General features: G+C 36.5%; 2 protein-coding genes across 2 annotated transcripts; one reads left to right on the top strand and one right to left on the bottom strand.

Moving 5' to 3' along the window:
- Positions 1 to 363: 363 nt before the first annotated feature.
- On the bottom strand, positions 364 to 2,337 carry LOC125192402 (uncharacterized). The gene is made up of 3 exons (XM_048089942.2): positions 1,899 to 2,337; positions 885 to 1,114; positions 364 to 799 (listed from the first exon to the last, which is right to left on the bottom strand). Exons 1-3 carry the CDS (start codon positions 2,257 to 2,259, stop codon positions 521 to 523), a joined length of 870 nt encoding a protein of 289 aa, XP_047945899.1. The 5' UTR covers positions 2,260 to 2,337; the 3' UTR covers positions 364 to 520.
- A 10,129-nt stretch (positions 2,338 to 12,466) lies between these two features.
- Positions 12,467 to 13,268, top strand: LOC148927533 (uncharacterized). The gene is made up of 2 exons (XM_089056632.1): positions 12,467 to 12,640; positions 12,750 to 13,268. The coding sequence occupies exons 1-2, from the start codon at positions 12,467 to 12,469 to the stop codon at positions 13,266 to 13,268; spliced, it is 693 nt and encodes a 230-aa protein (XP_088912758.1).
- The last annotated feature ends 7,965 nt before the right edge of the window (positions 13,269 to 21,233 follow it).

Genomic DNA, 21,233 nt, shown 5'->3' with positions numbered 1-21,233 from the left:
ATGTGGGGTTTCTTCTCCATTTATGGTAATTATAACCGGGACTCCTATTCGCGGACAGATGGAGTAGCCATCAAAATTTAAATCTAATGGTCTATATTTAGTCTCTAGTTCTAGACTAAGGATGTGTTGTGCATATCAATATGCATGTATTTTTTTGCCAAATTCGCCAATCAATATATTTGTGTATATTTTTTTTAAAAAAATTATTTGATTTTATATTCTTATAACAATTTTTATTTTATATATTTATAATTTTAGATTTCATACTATCATATTTATTTTTTATCATTTCATAAGATTATTTCACGGTATAAAATTAAGTGTGATGAAAATAAAATTGGTCTCGCATCGCGCACACGAGTGTGATAGTGTGATACTAGTTAAATACTCCATAAAGAAGAAAGTGTTACAAGACGAGATGCGAATAGCTCTACTTAATTTCTCTCATGCAAACTATCTTTCTAGGAGGTCTGGAAACTGATCTTCACTAAATTTAGGACTACATATTATTATCCATAGACTAAAGAGACGAGAAAATTGGGATGCCGGTTATGGTGGCTCCAGCTTCGACAATGAAGACGTTTCCCGTTACATATTCCGATGAATCATGGACCAAATACCGCACCAGTGACGTCAAAGCTGGATCCGACTCACCGTGAGTTCGTAGAGGAATAGTCTTGAAAGCTACGGTCTTGAACCAGTCATTTTGCATCAGACTCTCCGTTATCTCCGACTTGAAAATTCCGGGAGATATGGAATTAAATCTAATCCTATAAGGCCCTAACTCAAGGGCCATGATCTGTGTGCATTGTGATGACAAAGATGTTAGCAAGAACCATGACAACATGAAAACAGAGGCAACTGCTTTTCATTAAAGAGATTACCTTTGTCATGGTGTTAACAGCAGCTTTCGAAGTGGCGTAGATGAGGCTTCCAGGAAGATGCCCGCGGCTGAGACCTGCAGTAGATGATATATTGATCACAGATCCACCCTGTCGGGCATCACGCATACGGGCACACACGTACTTTGAAACCAACCACATCCCTTTCAGATTTGTTCTAATGACACTATCCCATTCGTCTTCCGACAAATTCAATGGCGAGTGCACACTACCTGCATTGAACCTTGAATATCAATACCACTGTGGAGCAAAGAGCTTGAACTACAGATCTTGTGATGCCTATATCAATCTGGCATTGGATCGACCTCATATAATTACTGCCTTTGTTATGAATCCATTACCAAAAATTTAATAAGTACTACTACCTCCGTCCCTTAAAAATAGAAACTTTTGAATATTTCTACTTTAGGACGACCCCACATTCCACTAACACTACTTTCGCTACTTTTTCTTTTTATCTCTCTTATTTTGCCTATTTTTCTTTTTGTCTCTTACTTTATCAAATCTTATCTCTTACTTTGCCATTTGTACATTAAAATTCGTGTCATTTTAAAAGTTTCTATTTTTCGAGGTCAGAGGTAGTATTTTTTTTTTCAGCATTCAATCAATGTTTATTCATAATGAATATAAACAATGGATGCACAAAATTCTGCAGCAGTTTCAAAGCCTCAAATTTCGCACAATCTAAACATGCTTATTCACAATTTGACACTTCCAAATTAAGATAAATCAAACTATCTAAATCCTTGCAACGTATTTAATCGAATTTCTGAAAAATTAACAGAAATTCAGCGCAAACCCAAACTATTAACCAAATGAAAATCGGGAATTGCATTTTTGCTAACAGAAATTTGACACTCAATCGAAATCAAGATAACCAAATTATATAAACCCTAGCAACGAATCTCATCAAATTTCCAAAAATATGAACAGAAATTCAGCGCGACAAAGGGGAAATTCGGAAGTAAATTTTTGCTTAGAGAAATTAGGGTTTACCTCTTACGCCGGCATTATTAATCAAAACATCGATTCTCCCAAAGGCATCCCAAGCCTTCGCCACGGCGGCTTGGATAGTCGGCGCACTTGCGCTGACGTCGAGCTCGATAGGCACGGCTCGAGATTGGACTCGGTCGTGGTTAGATTCGGCTGAGCCGATTCGATTGTTGATTTCGTCGCAGAGTGATTGTAAGCGGTCGATTCGTCGAGCGACGGCAAGGATTCTGCAGCCTGATTTGGCTAAGTCTAAGCAGAATTCTCGGCCGAGCCCCGACGAGGCGCCGGTCACCATTACGACTTTGTTGTTCAGCTCAAGCCACGGCTCCAAGCTGGAAGCCACCCCGCTTCTGCTTGTCGACATCTCCGTCGATTGGCGGTGGCGGGGAGTTGGGACTGTGAGAGAGTGTTGTTGTTTGTAGGTTTTGTTTTCTTACACATTACTATTCCCCACTTTATAAACTTTTCATTTGGATTGCCTGACATATTAATTTTTTTTGACGGGATAAAGTATAAACTTTTCATTTGGATTGCCTGACATATTAATTTTTTTTGACGGGATAAAGTAGGAGAAAATGAGAAAAAGTAATTTAAATTATGTAGTGAGTTATGGGGTTCATAAATGATAAAGGAAAATGAAGGAGGAAAAGATTTCCATAAATTGATATGAACTATTTTTATTAGACGGACGAAAAAAGAAATATGATATGAAACATACACCTTTCTACATATTACTACTCTCTATGTCCCAAATTTTGAAATGTCTCACCATAGAAAGAGTCATATGAAATGTCCTACTATAAGTAAATTATTTTCTTTTTTAGAAAAATTTTCTCTCTTCCTTATAGTGGCAGAGCTAGGAATTTAATGATGGGACCCAAATTTCTATTTGATAATTGTTCAGTTTATTTGATTTTAATATTATTCAGAGCCGATAAGTCATAGTCACATGGCAAAAGGAGAGAGAGATCGTTGCAAAGAACACATAAAGAGTGAAAATAATTAAAAGACAATAGAAACTATAAATACATGTGCAACTAAAGTCAATGTGAATTCATTTATTTTCTTAAATTGTGAAAATTAAAGATGGTAGTATTATAGTAATATTTACATATTTATGGGATGATAAAATATTTTTTATTCAAATATGTATGGATTAAATTTTCAAAATGAAAGAAAAGATTTTACTATATGTTATTTTTAATATGTATGAGGTTAAAGAATATTTTTTTATACTACCTAGCTATATGTATTATTTTCAATTTTGAAATGAAAGGAATAAATATAAATTTATGGAGTAATATATAACATATTGGGGAATTAACTATTAAACATGAAAGAGAAATGAAGTATAAAGAAAAGCAACAAGGCAGAGGAACCAACTGAGCAACAAACATTTATTTGAATATTACAGTATGCATACATTATATAGAGGTAAAGTGAAAATGGTACTTATTGTCAACCTACTTTATTCTTTCTTTATTTCTCTACAATTTGTCTCTCTCTCATACTGTACTCTCTACTTTTTAACTCTTTAAATGTCAATTTCTTAGATCTTGTGCTCAAAAGAAGTGTTTCGCTTATTTTGGACGGATGAAGTGTTATTTTTGTTTCCTTTTACACCTAGAATTATAATACCTGGTTGAACGTATATCGAGTTTATACTTACTCCCTCCGTTCCATGAAAATATGTCGTATTTCCTTTTTCGTTCGTGTTGGGTATTGGTGCCCCTTGCACAGCGGAAGTCATGCAATCACAAATAAATCATACATATTCGGATCTATTTGACCGATTATGGGATTAATTAACCACATGTTAAACAATTAATTGCATACAAGAACGCACATAAATCATGCTTAAGGAATTAAAACCTAATTCATGTTATTCTACGGTCTAGGGTTACCGATCTGATTCTCCAAAGAATCGTCGATTGCTTGCGCCTTCTCCACGTGATGTTCTTCGTACTCAACCACGAACCTTCTAATCTGTATCTCGAACTCAGAATCTGACCTTTGGGTGGGCAAAGCTTGTCAGAATCAAAAGGACTTGACTAGAAAGAAGACAGAATATCAGTTCGGTGAAAAACCGATTTTTCGTCCACTCCCAAAGAGAGAGCACGAAATTTTATGATTAAAATCAATTGTATTAGTTTTCTATTTAGTCTCCTTTTAATAGAGTTATGTTGAGCCGGATTAAGGATCCATGGAGGTTGGACTTGGGCCAAATCTATTGGTCTCTTACTAATTAAATTGAGCCCCAATTTAATACAAGCTCAAACAGAATATTATTATCATCCACTATAGTATAATAATATTGACTGTCCGTCCAATCCCAAATTAAGAGTAATCCGGGCTTTACCTCTTTAATTTATTATTTCCTGTGTTTAAGATATAAATATCCATTAATTAATTTAAGTCTGTTATTTGACTATTAATTAATATCTTTTTCCAAGAGTTGTCTAGTTCAAAATATTTATTTATTATTGTGGAATAAATTCCAACCGGCCGAGTTTCTGAACAATAAAACCTTTTTCGAACACCTTTTGAGGATATTATCAAACTGGACTCACCCAGCACACGATTCATTGCAATAACAATACTAGCACCTCTAGACATTGATCACCACTACCCAAGATATCAGGATTCTTGGATTGCGAAAAATCCGCACCATTTGATAAATCAAAGTAGTGAATAATCAATATCGTATGCTCAATGTTATATCAACAATGCTTAAGAAATAACAATCACCGAGACCTCGTCTTTCAGTAAATAGCAAGAAAGACATATCTCAATTGTTAGATCCTTCAGTGCTATACCACACCACTGTCGTTTATTTCCTAAGGTAAGGAAACATGCGGACTGACATTGCAACCTTTCACGATAGGTAGCCAAAGCCTATCTAGGTTGTGAAATTCGATTTCTCTTCTACAAAGGACCGACTGCGTCACCTTCTGTGAACATCGTTCACGACCAGTCTACTATGCAGAATAATCAGACTTGTTTGCTTCTTATACATTTAAATGTTTGAGAAACTTCTTATAAATGCACAAACAAACATCAATGCGATAAAATTACTTCTTCTCGTCTTGGGTAAAAAGTGGATTGTAGAGTTTATTGTATACAAGCAATTTTATCTGTGCAACAAGCTCGAAATATGGTTTCCAGTATATCAATCCTAACAGTTCGTCCCATAGAAATAGTCAATATCCATTTATGGCAATTTTTTTCTCTTTTTTTACTTTATCATTTATGGCCCACCATCAATTACACAATTTCCACTACTTTTTCTTCTTATTTTTTACTTTACCAATTAAGCATTAAAACTCGTGCCAATCCCAAATGGCCTATTTCTATAGGACGGAGGGAGTATATAGTACTCTAGCCATTCCATAGTAGCAGAATTACTTTTCTATTTTGTGCACTCTAGCTTTACAATATGTACACGTGCGGTGTCCATATATGCTCCACCTCGACAACATTGAATACGCATGGAATCACTACTAATCCACATCAATGTTGCACTTAGCTGAAAGTTCTATTTTCTTGTATATCATACGTAGGGATTCCTTCGGTCCATAAATCGTTGAGCTCTACGATCAGGGGTTGAAGAAACACATCAATATTCTGTTTGGAATTCTTCGGACTGGTGGCAAATTGTATGAGTTAAAATCACTGGCCATAATGAGTACTGCGAACCGGTCTGACCAAATGGCTGAAATCCATTAGTGCTAAGTGCTAACACGACATTTCTTGATTCAGAAGCAAAGAAATGATGTATCTTGTCGAAGGTTTTCAGGCCACTGAATCTGCCGAATGAGACATCTCTCTTGGAGTCTGGGTGTGCTCTGCATGCCATCGCATAGATTGAGCAGTAATTTCGGATGCATACAAACGCCTCAACCTTGGCCCTAGAGGGAAATAGTGCACGTGGACTTATACCATTACCCTTAAATTTAGTTCGGTTCTCATTTTCCCTCGAGTAGATCATGCAACCTCTCTTGCAACAATCTATCTTAAGAACTGGCATATCTAAGGTCTGCGTTTGTTTCTTCCACTTATAGAAGCTACGATTTGGTTTCGGCAGGTGCTCTTCCATAAAATGACACAATTCGTCAATAGATCGTTGAGACATTCAATACTCAGACTTCATAGTCATTAGTCGAGCATTTGTTGACAACTCGGAATAATCACAACCCGCCCAAAAATCGGTCTGAGACACTTAGGGTTTAGGGTTCTAACAAATTATAGAACTGCTACAACTCGTTTGTTGGGGATTCTGGCATGTATGTAGGCGGGACATATTGTTCGGAATGTTGCGCCTGGGAATCATAAGGTTCGTGACTGGTTGTCTGCCCCCATGCATTGTGTACCATATGTTGGTATGGATTTGATGATGGATCGAAATGCATAGATGATGCACTATTTTTTAACACTATTAATACCTGCAAGTACACAGAATATAAATAGTATAGCTGATAAGTCGTATTCTAAGCCTTGGTTACCGGTCAGTATATCGTGAATTGCATGTATTATCTGCAAAATAGTTGCTTAAGTGTGCAGGATAAAGGGGTCCAAGTCAGTAGGAGACGGTTCGGATGACGCAGGTGAAAAGAGCGCTAGAAGGGTGCAATACTGACCAGGATGCATGCCAGAGAAAAGGCTAGAGATGGAGAAGAAGGATAGTTGAGATGATCATAAACAAGGGCAGAAAAGTCAATTCGCGAAGGAAGTCTACCCTAAAAGCAAGGGCAAGCCTCCCTATAAAAGAGGCCACTTGGAGAGAGAGAAGGTGTTCCGAGTTCGAAAGCCCAACCACCACACTTAGTTAGAGTTCTCTCGAAGATCAGTTCCTTCAGCATTGTCCACAATCTTCTCGTTCCTCGCCACAGCTATGGTCACCTGAAGTCCAGCAGTCCACCGGAGAGTCATCATCCTATCGTTCCAGCCAGTTTGTCGTCGTGGTATAGCAGTTTCATCGCCCGGAGTGGCATAAATAATCTTTAACCGCTTTCCTAGTTTAAAGTTTACTTGCTTTCTTCGTTGGATCTGTTTCAAACATTTGATCTTGTTGTCTTTTGAAGTATTTCGTTAAGATCCGAACGTTTAATTATGAAGTTCTTATTTTGCATCTCTCTTTGGTTAAAATTTGCTTCATTCTACCTAGGAGAGTTAGATCTAGTTGTCGCTTTTAATTTCTAAGTGTTTGCGCATGTTCTCGTTTGAGTAGGCTAATCTAGAGTTGTAGATCGAGATTTTTAGTTCATGTTTCAGTTTAAGTTTTCATGCATGAGTTTCTTGTTTTGCGTTGTCATCACCACCTTGCATGTTAGCCAGTAGGAGTAAACTGCAGTTTAGCCGTTAATCTTTAAGTTAAAGCTTTTTAATTGATGGATCTTATGTCTCAATTTGTTGATCTGAGTTCATCCATGGAGTTTGAGTTCATGTAGTTTCTGTTAATACTTGTTGAAGAAGAAAACATCACAATCTACTTTTGCTTTGGACCACTTTTGCTTTTTAGTTACTTTTTGCTTTTGTCTTTTACTTTTCAGTTGTACCCTCCAGACCTGTCAGAGTAGCCACCCAACCACCAAATATACCCTGTTGTTCTAAGTTTCCTTATTTAGTAAATGTCTACTTTCCACATGTCTCTGAGATACTTTGTCCCCTATTTTCACGAACACCACCATATGTCAGTTACTTTCACACCCATTAGTCAGTAGAGTACCATCATTAGTTTCCGTCTAGGTAAAACCTCAACCTAAAAGCGTGGTAGCTAACCAAAACCTTCCCAGATTATCACCGCAATTATCCGAACGTGTCCATCTCTGTGGGATTCGAACCTTACCTCCACTATACTAGCCAGTAGAAGTGGGTTGAGGAATTTGTTTGATATACCAGGTTCCGGTCGTCGTGCCAACGACTCAGCTGGGTTGAGACTTTCATCCTGATCAGTTGGACGCACCTCTCTTATATTAACACAGACAACCGTGACCCACAAACTATCAATAGCCAAAGGTCAGTACCGGATATCGAACACGGGGAAAGCAAACACACATTGTCTATCTTCTACTAAGACTCAATTACTGTCTGGAGAAACAAGAGATTTTGAAAACTTTTTAAAACTAAAAGCAATAGAAGGCAATTAACAACTAGATGCAAATAAACATAGAGATAAACGAAAGAGATAAGGAAATTCCAGGGATGTGTGTTCACAATTATGGTTATACAAATTCCAAACTACAATACCCTAACACAATTATTACTTTGATAGGACGAGTCACCTAGCTTATGCTCATGCGATGCAAATGTTGATTACAAGATTAGGGTTGTCAATCCTAACACGTAACCCCTTAAAGCTACTAAGACCCTTGAAAAGTGCTAACTCTCAACTAACAGTGTCGTTTTAAAGGAAGATAACTCTAGTGTCTACTAAGTGAATCTAACTCGCTAGAACTCTCACACAGTTATGAAGCAAATTATATTAAATCATACATAATTGTGTCACTCAATCATGTAGCATCAGTATTACTTAGGGAAGAAACAAAGTAAAAACAAAACGGATATTAAATAGAAAATTGGAAGTGTATAACCAAAGTTGTTACTAACACATCCCTAGAATCCTATGAGTTTAGTTATACATAGTGGAATAAGCTAAACACATAGATTGAAGGGAAAATAATTTGAACATAAAACTAAAGCAAATAAAACCAGTAGGTTGAATCGTTGTCGTTCTTGATGTTCTTGAAATCCTTCTTAAATTCCTTGCACAATGACGTACTCTAGCTTTTAATCTCTAGGAATTTATGTTGCAAAAAGAAGCTCTCCTTTTTTATGAAGCTTGAGGTCTTATTTATAGGGGAAATTCAATCCTAATTGTAGAAGGAAAAGATCTTCAAAATATGGTAAATCTTAGAGCAGATCTAGGTCAAGTCGGATTCTCCGCCTTTCTCCGGCGGGCCGCCGCACCTTGGCCGGCGGTCGCCACGTTGGAGTCCAGAGACTTTGTCCTTTCGGCGGCGGACCGCCGCATGACTTCCGGCGATCGCCGGGCGAGACTCCTTTCCAAGCGTAAATTTCCGAGGCGGGCCGCTGCATGATTCTGACGCCGGGCGCTGGCGGTCTCCGTACAACCTTGCGGCGGTCGCCGGTCGCCGTCTGACTCCAGATTTCCAGACTTTGCGTTTTGACTCCCTTTTTCGGCTCAATTATGCACATTTCTCATGTGAGACGTCAAAATACCAAAATAGATAAATTGTGCAAATAATCGACATGTAAAGTGACTTTGACATAAAAAACAGACCAAATAATGGCCTTAAAAACGTGCAAAATCCGAGCGTATATATAGATTCACCAGGTATTGAACTGGACGACGCTTCTACATCGCAATGAAATATCCAATCTTAGTAATTGGAGTAAACCCCGTTCTCAAAAGGTGCTCAACTATATATGGAAATGACTCAACTATGAGGGAACTTCCCGGAATGGAAAAATGACTCAACTATGAGGAAACAGATGGAGTAATATTTTCAATAAATTAACAAAAAATTTAGAGAAAGTAATTAACAAATAAAAATTATACTGTTGATCATCAAAATTATGTCAAGCGCACATGATGCGTTAGCACTTGAATAAAACAAATTAAATTGTGTTGCACTTTTAAGTTAAAGGCATTACTTGAACAAAAATATTATTTCAAGTTATTAAAATTCTCAAGTTTCTTATCTAGAGAAGTTTGACATAGAATAAAAAAGGAGTTACCCTTTGAACAAATAAGATTAAATTTTCAATTAAAAGAGTAGTATATATTCACCTCATTATCTCACATGCTTGTTCAATATGGTAGGGGTACATGCTTGTTCATTATCTATGTAACCATGAATTAATTTAAATCTTGATAGTTTACTTGATTTTTTATGGATATATTAAGCAGAAAATCCTTTTGGTAAATACTGAATAAGCTTTCTATATATAGTTCACCTTATATTTTATGTTGGCAACATGTTTTGGAAATGCATCTACAATTTGCTGGGCTTAATGGGCAATTTATGATGGTTAGCTAATCTAACATTTTGATGAGTAAATACACTATATATTAGTCATTAGATCCAAAAATAAATCAATGTAACTTATCCATTTAACTATCCTATAGCATAAAATTAATAAAATTTAAAACAAATATAATATTATTTTCAATTAATTATCATAGAAATCAAAGAGAATAACTAATAAATAAAAATTATACTTTTGGATAGCAAAAATATAAAAAGGCGAGGTGGCTACGGGCAAAGAGACTACTTTGATTCGAAGAAATAACAAGGTAAGATTGAAAAAATGCAGGAGAAGATTGAAAAATCGAGTTGGAGAGAAAATGTTAAAAGTAAAATGAGAAAAGTGAGATGCAAATCTGATCTGAAATAATATCCTCTTTCGAACACCTTGCAAGTGCTAGGAATTTTTCCGAGCTCATTCAATTGGTGCTAGAAATATTCCGAGCACATTAAAGTTGTGCTCGGAATATTTCGAACACTTTTATGGTGCTAGCAAAACGTTGGTGGAAAGCATACCTCATATAAACGTTGCGACGCTGATTCCGATAACGTAGTAGGTGCTTGGATTTCTCCTAGCACATTCTAACGGTGCTTGGAATATGCTTGCAATTTGCAATAAGCATTCCTAGTACGTTGACCGGCTCGGAATGAGCTAGGAATTATGACCGTTTTCTATAACATTTTGACAACCAGGCTCGTGTGCTCGGAAAATTCCAAGCACATATAGATGCTCGGAAAATTGTTCTAGATTCATAATCAATATTGGACGTTGAGCATATAACAGTTAGAAATACTTGCATGTTGCATAGTTTATTTTCCACGATTGATCGAATCATGCAAATGAATCCACTACTTTCGGTATCCACGTGCATTGCCGAATGCAGGAACAATTCCTTGGCAAACAGTTCAAATAGAGAAAGCTAGGAAAATCTCAACTCGACAACCACAATCCACTCACCTACTTCGATTTCTACCAACGATTTGCTCATTCTCGAAATTTTGTGTGTAATCCGATCACTCGCGAATTAATTCGGATGAAATTCAAATATCTAAAACACCCTCGATTAAAACCATATTTAGATTTTGTTAAGAAAAAATAAGTACTACTACCTCCGTCCCCCAAAATTTGTCTCACTTTGATCCGGTACGGGTTTTAAGAAATGTAATGGAAAGTGAGTTGAAAAAGTTAGTGGATTGTGGGTCCTACTTTTATATATTAGTTTTATAATAAAATGTGAGTAGGAATGAGTTAGTGGAATATGGGATCCACTACCAAAAATGGTAAAAGTGAAATGAGACAAATTTTGGGAACGGACGAAAATGAAAAAATGGGACGAATTTTGAGAGACGAAGGTAGTAAAAGCTAAATTTCAAACACAATCGCGTAGGGGTACCCGCATCCGACAAGTCAGGTACCCGTACCCGATTTTAGCAAAATTTGTTGTCCTAATACCCGCCCCGCGACATACTGGGATTACCCGATACACGTGTCGGGTATCCCGTAACCGACTCGAAATCCTAATAAAAAATTTGAAAACCATAATAACCGTCAATGTTCCCTAATTTACTTTATTAATATCGATGGTAAACGTTGAATAGATTGAGAATAAAAGCGAAGGGACACTCTATAGCTAGTTCCGGTGAGTTTTCAATTGTAAGTTCGTTGGAATATGAAAATGTTTTAAAAGAACTCTTAAATTATATAAAGTACTTCCACTACTCTACCTTAATAAAGACATTTCATTTTCTTCACTCATTTTTGGAAATATAATAATATAAATACTCCTCTCTACATTATTATTTCTCTTACTTTAGTTTTTGTTCGTTCTAAATATTTATTTTTAATTTTTTAAAATGAGTGCGTATATGGCTATTACTCCCTTCGTCCCCCATTAGGAGTCACATTTTGATCGGGCACGGGTTTTAAGAAATGTAAAGAAAAGTTGGTTGAAAAAGTTAGTGAATTGTGAGACTCATTTTTTTATATTGGTTTTATAATAAAATGTGAGTGAATTGAGTTAGTGGAATGTGAGACCTACTTACTATTTATGGTAAAAATTAAGTGTGACTCTTAATTGGGGACAGATCGAAATGGAAAAGCGTGACTCTTAATCGGGGACGGAGGGAGTATTATTTAACTATTTACTTTTTTTCATCCACTTTAACTATTTGAAACACCTCTATTAATATTGAACGAAGGGAGTATTAAAAGATTTAATATGACTAATACTAATATTAACGGGTATTATCGGGACTAACGGGTATACCCACTACACGCAAAATTCTAAAACAAACTATCCGATCCCGCCCCGTTTCCCGTTATCGTCGGGTAGCGGGTACCCAATACCTGGCGGGTAGCGGGTCGAGATGGAAATTACCCATTACCCGCTACCCATTTTGCCACCCCTACAATCGCGCGTGCGACCCGACCCATAAGTAGCGGGCTGGGCACTAATTGTAGGTCAAAGTGATTAGAGAGGACGCCAGCCTCCTTTCGTCTTCAACCTCTGAATCCATCCAGAAATGAAGCCCTTCCTATTTACAAATCTTCCATCAGAGATCATCGCCATCATCTTCTCCAAGCTCTCCTTTCCAACCATTGCGATCAGCAAGTGTGTTTGCAAATCGTGGCTTGATCTCCTATCGGATGATTACTTTATCAATTCCTACATTTCTAAACTATCCCCCGCCCTAGCTGTGATGCTGCCATCGAGCCCCTCCTCACGCTGCACAATCATCGAATCAGAAGACGATCTCGATCGCCTAAATCCACTTACCTACTTCGATTTCCGATTATCGCGAATAGAGGCTTCCGCTGACGGTTTGCTCCTTCTCGGATCTTACGAGAAACACCCTCCGCACATTTTACGTGTGCAATCCGATCACTCGCGAATTAAGCCGGCTGCATCCGATTCCAAAAGGAGTTTCTTACGGATTCAGGAAGAGCAGAATCAGCGGGCAATTCAAGTTTGTGATTATTGGTGGTAGATCTGGATATCATGTATACACTCTGGGAAAAGGAGGCTCGTGGAAATACGTTGCTGAACCTATCCCGATTTGGCCCGATCAGCAGTCCTTTGCTGAATTGGTTAACGGCAATCTCCATTGGGTGGCATATAGTGGTCGATTGATTTCCTGTTTAGATTTGGAAACAGAGCGTGTTAGCACATTTCCTGGCCCTCCTCTGCAAATGAATGATTCTCGGCGGCTGTTTACTCTGAGGGTTTGCTTGTGTTTTTGCGAGCGATCGTTTGATCATAAAATGGTAATTATCTGGTTGGTGAAGGATTATGAGATTGACAAATTTTGGAGAAGGAGTTTGTGATCAATTCGCATATATTCAGCCTCTCAATGTTTTTGGAAATGGTGATATGTTAATGTTGTGTGATTCCAGCAACATTTTCTACTACTCCAACACCTCTAAGGATTATCACCAAATTTCTCTCTTTGGTAAAACGGAGGAGCGTTACTATACCACTGCTATGCTTTTCACTCCAACCTTTCTTTCACTCAAAACATTCTCTATGGTTGTCGAATCATTTTGATTAATATGACTGGTTTTTGTAATTTCCATGATTCAAAGAAATACACATGTTTAATTAGGACTAAATATAATGTCTTGTTCGATTGTTTTTTGGCAAAATACCATGAAACTACCTTCTGGGAGCACTTATCCGCCATTTGTACCGGCAAAAAAAAAAAAATTCCATCCAAGGGAAAGATACGAATGCCTCTTGCGTGTTTAAATCAAACACGCATCATTCTCTCACGTGTAAAAAGAAAAATGCATTTGTGTCATGCGTGTTTCATCAATACACGCATTAAGCTCAAGCGTGTATTCCTTAAATACAGAAATCCCTCGCCTCCCCACCGCGACTGCTCTTCCCCTCACCCCACACCGCTGCTGCTTCTTCCTCTCACCCCACCGTGACGTTGCTTCTTCCCACGGCGAAGATCGACTTGATTCACTTCGATTTTCGCCAGCTGGAGACGTTGGAGCGTCGTTGCTGAGAGTGAGAGAGTGAGCGAATTCCGTAAGGATCTGCCTTCTGGTGTGGAGATTTAACCAAGGCATGCTCGCGAGCTCCTGATGCGTGCTTCAATTAAACACGCATGAGCTTGATGCGTGTATAAGGCAGAGACGCATCAACGTGATGCGTGTTTTAAGTAAACATGCAAAATGCTCTCGCGTCTTTCCCCTGAATTTTTTTTTTCTTTTTCTGCGTACAAACATCGGATACAAGCTCCCAGGAAGTAGTTTTGTGGAAAAAAGCCATTGTTTTTTAGCTTTACAATGCCAAGATTATATCGTATTTTATGATTATTCATTTCGATTATCACCTTTTTCTTTATAACTGATTTAATCTCTTTTCACTTATTTCATTTTGTTTTCTACCATTATCTCGTGTAATCAACAAAGTATCACTTTAATAACTTGTGTTATAAGTCAGATTGTCGTTTCTAACACTTGAATTGAGATTCTAGTGTAATGGTGGTAACTTCTTTTTTTTTAAGATGGCTTGTTATGCCGATTTGCTTTTACTGTTACGTACTTTATCGCTTATAATAAATTATAATTTTAGAATATTATTATTAATTATGTAATTTTTTATTTTTTCAATAAAATGTCATTTTTAAGATTTTAATACCCCTCTTCCCATTAAAATGAAAATCTAAACCCTTAATACTTCCCTATTAGACTGTCTCATTTAAAATAACACATTTATTAAAATAAAATTAAACAGCATCATCTTTATATTTTCTCTCTTTCTCACACTTTATTCTCTTCCCTTAACTTACAAAACAACATTACATAAAATCTCATGTTGAAAAATAAATTTTCATATTTACTAGGAGGGAGTGATTATAATTTTTAATTTAAATTAAATTGGTTAAAAAGACTGAAAAAACTAGTGAGACTAATGAATAATTATTGGAAAAGGTGGTGAAGAGATGATGGATTGTTGAAAAATGTGTAGGCCAATGAATAAAGAAAAGAAATGTTGAAGAGATATGAGTTATGGGTGCTCTTAGCTTTCTTGTTTTGATCCTCAAATAGACAATTTTTTATGCAAATAAGCTAAAGAAATGATCAAACTGATAAAAAAACATACAAATTTAAATTTATTAATAAAATCAAACACATAAAATACTACACCATATTACTTATAAATGATCTGGAAACTCTTAAATAAAATAAAATTGTGAAAATTAAAAATAGTTATGGTCCCTGAAAATTTATCACTTATTTACATTTTCGCATTTTCCTAAAAATTTGTCATCTTTCACTTTTAACATTTTTTGTAGTGGACCATACATTCCACTAACTCATTTCTACTCACATTTTATCATAAAACAATATAAAAGTATGATCCACATACCACTAACTATTTCAACCCACTTTCTATTACTCCCTCTGTGCCATGAAAATTGACCATATTTCCTTTTTCGTGCGTCTCATACAAATAGTCACATATCCATTTATGGTAACCTTTTTCTCCTTCTATTTTACTTTTTCATATATGGGCCCATCATGATACGACCATGGAAGCCGCGTACCTGCAGCTGGCGTTATTCAGTGTTCTGCCCGTTGAGGTGACGTCCGAAAGCCTTGAAACTGCCACCATTGTCTTCGTCTGCGAAAGAGCTTCGCGTGGGTACCTTGCATACCCCAATCGGAGTGTGGATGAGGGAGATATGGCCGTTCTACGAAAGTCGCGCAGTGCAGGGGCGGATGGCTACCCGAAGGCATGGCGGGAACAGAAAGTTCCACCTGGACGGGTGGCTTTCGGACACCAAAATCCACCCGGGCGGGTGGCTACCCGAAGGCATGGCGGAAACAACAAGTTCCACCCGGGAGGGTGGCTTTCGGCCACCAAATTCCACCCTGGGGGGTGGCCCACGCATAGACTAGAATTTTTGGGCCTTTTTCTTGGAATTTGGCCTTCAACTATAAATAGAACTTTATCTCTTTTTCTTCTTATATAAGATTGTGACTGAATTAAAGTTATCTCCCTAGTGAGTTTTCCTCTTTGAGGATTGTATCCAATTCCTTCCTTGAAGGTTGCTTGTCTCAATTTCATAGATTGATTCAGTAGAGGTATGCATCAATGGGGTGTCTCCTTTGAGTAGTGGATCCAAGGGGTGATAGAGCTATTGAAAGTCGTCTAGGGTCGTTTCCATCCTTTTGGTCAAGGTCCTATGGTCATAACTCTTTTATCTCATCATTATACACATGCTTTCCATTCCTAATCTTCCATCCATTCTTGTTTAGATTCAATTTTTGTTGGTTGGATCTTTTATTATATTTTGCTTTGTGTTGAGAAATTGAAAATAGCCTCACAAAAAAATAGTTAGATCTAGCATCATCAACGAGTAATTTCTTAGGAAATGGATCATAAAATACATAGATCCTTATCATTTGGTATCTAGAGCCTAGTACCCACTAGGTGTTTGATCTATTGCGTTTCCTTAAGTGTTATTTTTTTACCTTGTCCTTGCCTTTGAAAAGCTTCATCGAATATGGGATTGACATGAATATAAAAATATTGTATACATATTTATATTTGAGAAAAGTTTAAATCCCAGATTTTTGTCTACTAATTTGGCAACAGTAACTTTTAATAATTTTAAAATTTTCATTTTGGTTTTGAAAATTCTTGCACGATACTAACTTGTAATATTATGCTGAATATTCATCTATTTGGTTGGATGAAAACATGAAGTCGCAATTCATTATTTATAAAATCTTAAGAATGATTTTGGCGATAATTTTGTCTGTTTTGCATAATTTTGGGATATTGTTGATGTATGTTCATAAGTCATAATTTATTGAAATCATGTTGTAGTATTTTTATTATCAAGGAATACCATGTTTATAAACCACATATACAAAAAGATTATTTTCGTGGTTTACTAATTCTAACACCAATTTAGCTTTTTTGTCATATATATACTCCCTTCATCTCTGAAAAATATTAAAATTTTGTTGATCATGGTTTTAATGCATGATTGTTAAAATTAAATAAATGAATGGAATGGTAATGAAAGTGGTGCTGTGGAGAATTAATATTGTGTAGTTGAATTTTTAAAATTAAAAAGTTCATACTTTAAAATGACGGGTTAAGTGATGGTGGAGTGGTTATTGATCTCCTTTGTGACATTGTTTTGTCTAACGATGGAGATTATGAACCCTGAAGAGTTAAGCAATTGTTGCATGATCGCACTATAGTTGCTCGGTTCCCACGCTGGACGTTGTTGATGAGGTTAACCAGTTTATGATTTCGCTGGATCAGTTTCAGGATCGAGTATATTTGAGCTCTGATAGCATTTCTAATTCTGATCCGACATCGAATGGTTCTCTACTAAGATACATTTGGTTGAATTTTTGAATAATTTGAAATGTTCAGGTTCACCTAATCATGAATGATTGTTGAAAGTTGGTACGTTTTCGTTCAAATTATTTGATTTTTTTCTTTTGTATTTAGTAGTGCATTTTCCTTTATTTGTATATCTTATTCTATTTCGTCCGCATATCTTCTATTTTCTTATTTCTTTTATTTAATATTACTATACTCAAGTATTAGAGATTAAAATTGTATAAAATCATATGTTAAAAATATGAAATGTTTCATTTATATTTTATTTAAATAAAAATGTACAAATGTATATATTAATATTAATTTTATTTCCACTTAATCATTTAAAATTTGTATTTATTATGAGAAAATCTTATGTCCCATGCATAGCACGGGTGATAACACTAGTGAGAGAAAAACCACAAGCACAAGTGAGTAAAGGGTGTTTGTTAGATTCTAAGGCCAACCTTGGGTGGGCACCGAATGATCCTTTGACTCTTGGTGAGGAAAATAAGCCCTTGCCCACTAACACTTCTTCAATGTCTTTTTGTGTTGATGAATTTGTAGGAAATTTAATTGAAGACATGGAAGTGAAGCATCAAATTGCACATGGCTTGGAAACTATGCCCCGGGAAAAGGATCAAGAGGAACAAGGGCAAGTGGATGAACTCCTTGCCCAAGGTTCAAGTGCACTATCCTTGTCTCCTCGTGATGCTCCCTTGCATATGATTACACTAGAGAAGTCCCTTTGTGTTGATAGATTTTTTATTGATGACTTGTGTAAAAAAGTGGTCTCGTGAGCTTGAATCTTTGAATGATAAATCTACATCTGCACCATATATTGATCCTTTCTTGATAAGCCCAAGCATTGAGAGACATGACATTTCTCTTGTGGATTCTATCTTGAATGTTGGAGTTACTTCCTTGCATGCTAAGATGACTAGGTTCTTTTTTGTTAGTAACCTTGATTTTCATGAATATGTCAATGAGAATAGTAGGACCAAGAGAAGTGAAATTATTGATTGTTTTAGAACTTGGTGTTTGCTATGTCTTTATTGCAAAGTGGTTAAACCCTTCAAGGGGATTGGAGTGTTCTATGACCGTTTTGTAAAGGATTTTTCCACTCATATGTCTCTTGTGGATTGTGTTGTATTTAATGGCATAAGGATACATTTTTCTCATAGTTGTGGTCCAAAATTGTTGGAGCAATTGTGTGGGGCTTATTTTGACAAGTTTATCATGATACTTGATGTAGCTTTTTACAAGTTTCATATGCATGGTGTTGTGTCTTGTCTCCATGTCGTGCATGAAGGTTTATGGACACATTATTCCCTTATTCTTGATAATCTCTTGAAATTGATGGGGCAATGGGATGAAATCCATATTGATGAACTTGATTTGTTGGTTGATACATCTTCTTGCCAACTTGATGTGAGTTGTGATGAATCTACTCTATGTGTTGATTATGGGCTTGTCAATTTGGGGAGTAGTTCTCATTCAAGCAAGAATGATGTATCAATGGTTCCCTATGATCTTTTGTTGCTTAATCTTGAGAATAGGAATCTTGTGAATAGACCTTGTTTGGTTACTTTTGAATATGCACCATATGAGGATCCATTCTTGTATATGCCTACTCTTGTTGAGAATGTCAAATCTTTTGTGAAGGTGTTCAAGAATTTGGGCATCATTTGTATGGGGATGATCGAACCAAATAGAAGCAAGGTGTTTGGGGAATATTTGTTTTGGCATGTTGATTGCTTTTATTGCATGTCCATCAAACCATTCAACGGAATTGGGATGTTTTATGGTTGTTTTGTTAAGAACTTTATATCTAATGGCTTGGTTTGGGACTATATGGTGAAGGAATACCTATGTTTATTTGCACCCACATCTTGTATCTGTTTTGTGAGGTTGTTTGAGTTTGGGTATGAAGGATATCTTGACGAGTTTGTCTTGATTCCTAATGGGTGGGATTTGGACATAAAAGGATTCATTAATTTGTGTTCTCATATTTATTGTGACTTGTCCTTGAGCTTAATGGAACATGAATTTGGAGGTCCATACAACGTCTTTGTTGTAGTTTTGTCTCTTAGAGCCGTTAGTGGTCTTAATCCTTTTCACCATACTTTGATATTTGATTTTCTCTCATTCCATTTTATAGGTGTGCGGAATCCGAATTTGAGGGCAAATCCTTTCCAAGAAGGGGAGGATGATATGACCACGAGTGCTAGACGTCAAGGGTCTTCACTTCGGCGTGAGCCATGGGTTGATTGAGGCCCAAGGATGAGGGAGAAGACATGCCAAGAATCCAACAAAGCTAAAGGGATGTCCGAGGATGCAAAGAATAGAGAAGGCTTGGATTTGAGGGCAAATCCTTTCCAAGAAGGGGATGATGATACGACCATCGAAGCCGCGTACCTGCAGCTGGCGTTATTCATTGTTCTGCCTGTTTGGTTTGGTATACTGAAAAGCATGTTTCGAGCAGTTTCGCGCGAATAGAATCTTGCTCGTATACGTAAAACTCTACAATCCACTTTTAACACGATTCAGTATTATTCGAGCAGTTCCGCAAGAATAGAATCACTATTATTATTACATTGTGTTTGCTTGTACATTTATAAGATGTTTTACAAACATTTAAATGCATAAGAAGTAAACAAAGTCTAAGTCTTTTGCTTAGTAGACCGGTTGTGGGCGTCGTCCACTTTAAGGTAACACGGTCAGATCTATGCAATGCTTTGCAAAAGAAAAAGAAGAATTTCACAACCTAGATAGGCTTTGGCTACCTATCGTGAAAGGTTGCAATGTCAGTCCGCATATTTCTAAGCCTTACTGAAATAAGATGACATTGGTGTGGTATAGCACTGAACAGATCTAACAGCAAGACGTGTCTTTATGCTATCTACTGAAAGACTAGGTCTTGATAAAATACTATTTCTTAATCTACATATGTTAGCATTGACCATACGGTATTGATTATGCACTACTTTGACTTATCAAATGGTGTGGGTTTTTCACAACCCAATAATCCTGATATATTGGGTAGTGGTGATTAATATATAGCGGTGCTAGGATTTCTATTATGTTGAAACGTGCGCGAGGTGAGTCTCGTTTGATAATGTCCTCAAGAGGAGCTCGAACAAGGTTTTATTATTCGGAAAACTGGCCAGTTGGAGTTTTATTACTCTATGAATAATAAATAAATGTTTCTTGCTAAGTCCACTCTTGGAATTAATAAGATATTAATTAATTAAGTCCATAACAGACATTAATTAATTAATGGACATTTATATCTTAAGCGCGGGAAATAAATAATAAACAAAGTGGAAACCCGGATTACTTGTAATTTCGGATTTGGATGGGGAGAGTTCAATATTACTTCTGTAGTGGTTGCTCGTAATATTCCAATATAAGCTTGTATTAAATTGTGGGTTCAATTTAATTAGTAAAAAACTAATTGGGGGAGCCCATATCCAAAACCATCCATAGATCCCTGTCTGGGCCCAAAAGGAACTTAATATAAATAGGAGAATAAAGGAGACAAAAAGATCACAATTTTTATTCTCAAATTTTTCGAAAATTTCGAACTCTCCAGCTGTGGAGGATTTCGAATTCTTCACCTATTCCCAAAAGGATTTCTTCTGTCTTCTTTATTTAAGTCCTAGTATTCTAGTAAGATCAGCCCACACTGATATTGGAGTACAGTGCGGAAATCAGAGAGAAGATTTGTGGTCTAGTATTCGAAGATCATCATCGTGGAGAAGGCGCAAGCAATCGTCGATTCTTTGGAGAATCAAAATCGGTAACTCTAAACCGTAGAAATCATGTTTAGGATTTATATTTTCTTAGCATGAATTATATGCGTTCTAGCATGCAATTATCTATTTAACATGTGAATTGATTAATCGCACCAAAACCCCATCACTGCCCAT

The sequence above is a fragment of the Salvia hispanica genome, chromosome 4 (genome assembly GCF_029641045.1).
Source record: "Salvia hispanica isolate PSC_SH4W2 chromosome 4, Shi_PSC_v1, whole genome shotgun sequence".
Lineage (NCBI taxonomy): Eukaryota > Viridiplantae > Streptophyta > Magnoliopsida > Lamiales > Lamiaceae > Salvia > Salvia hispanica.
This window is presented reverse-complemented; position numbering and strand designations above follow the sequence as displayed.

Bases quoted from the DNA above. Each gene is read 5' to 3' on its own strand.
- LOC125192402 (XM_048089942.2), bottom strand. From the start codon at position 2,259: ATGTCGACAAGCAGAAGCGGGGTGGCTTCCAGCTTGGAGCCGTGGCTT. The intron at 1,115-1,898 runs GTAAACCCTAAT...GGTTCAATGCAG, and splicing joins TAATAATGCCGGCGTAAGAG to GTAGTGTGCACTCGCCATTG. The intron at 800-884 runs GTAATCTCTTTA...CAATGCACACAG, and splicing joins CTGTTAACACCATGACAAAG to ATCATGGCCCTTGAGTTAGG.
- LOC148927533 (XM_089056632.1), top strand. From the start codon at position 12,467: ATGAAGCCCTTCCTATTTACAAATCTTCCATCAGAGATCATCGCCATC. The intron at 12,641-12,749 runs GTGATGCTGCCA...TATCGCGAATAG, and splicing joins AACTATCCCCCGCCCTAGCT to AGGCTTCCGCTGACGGTTTG.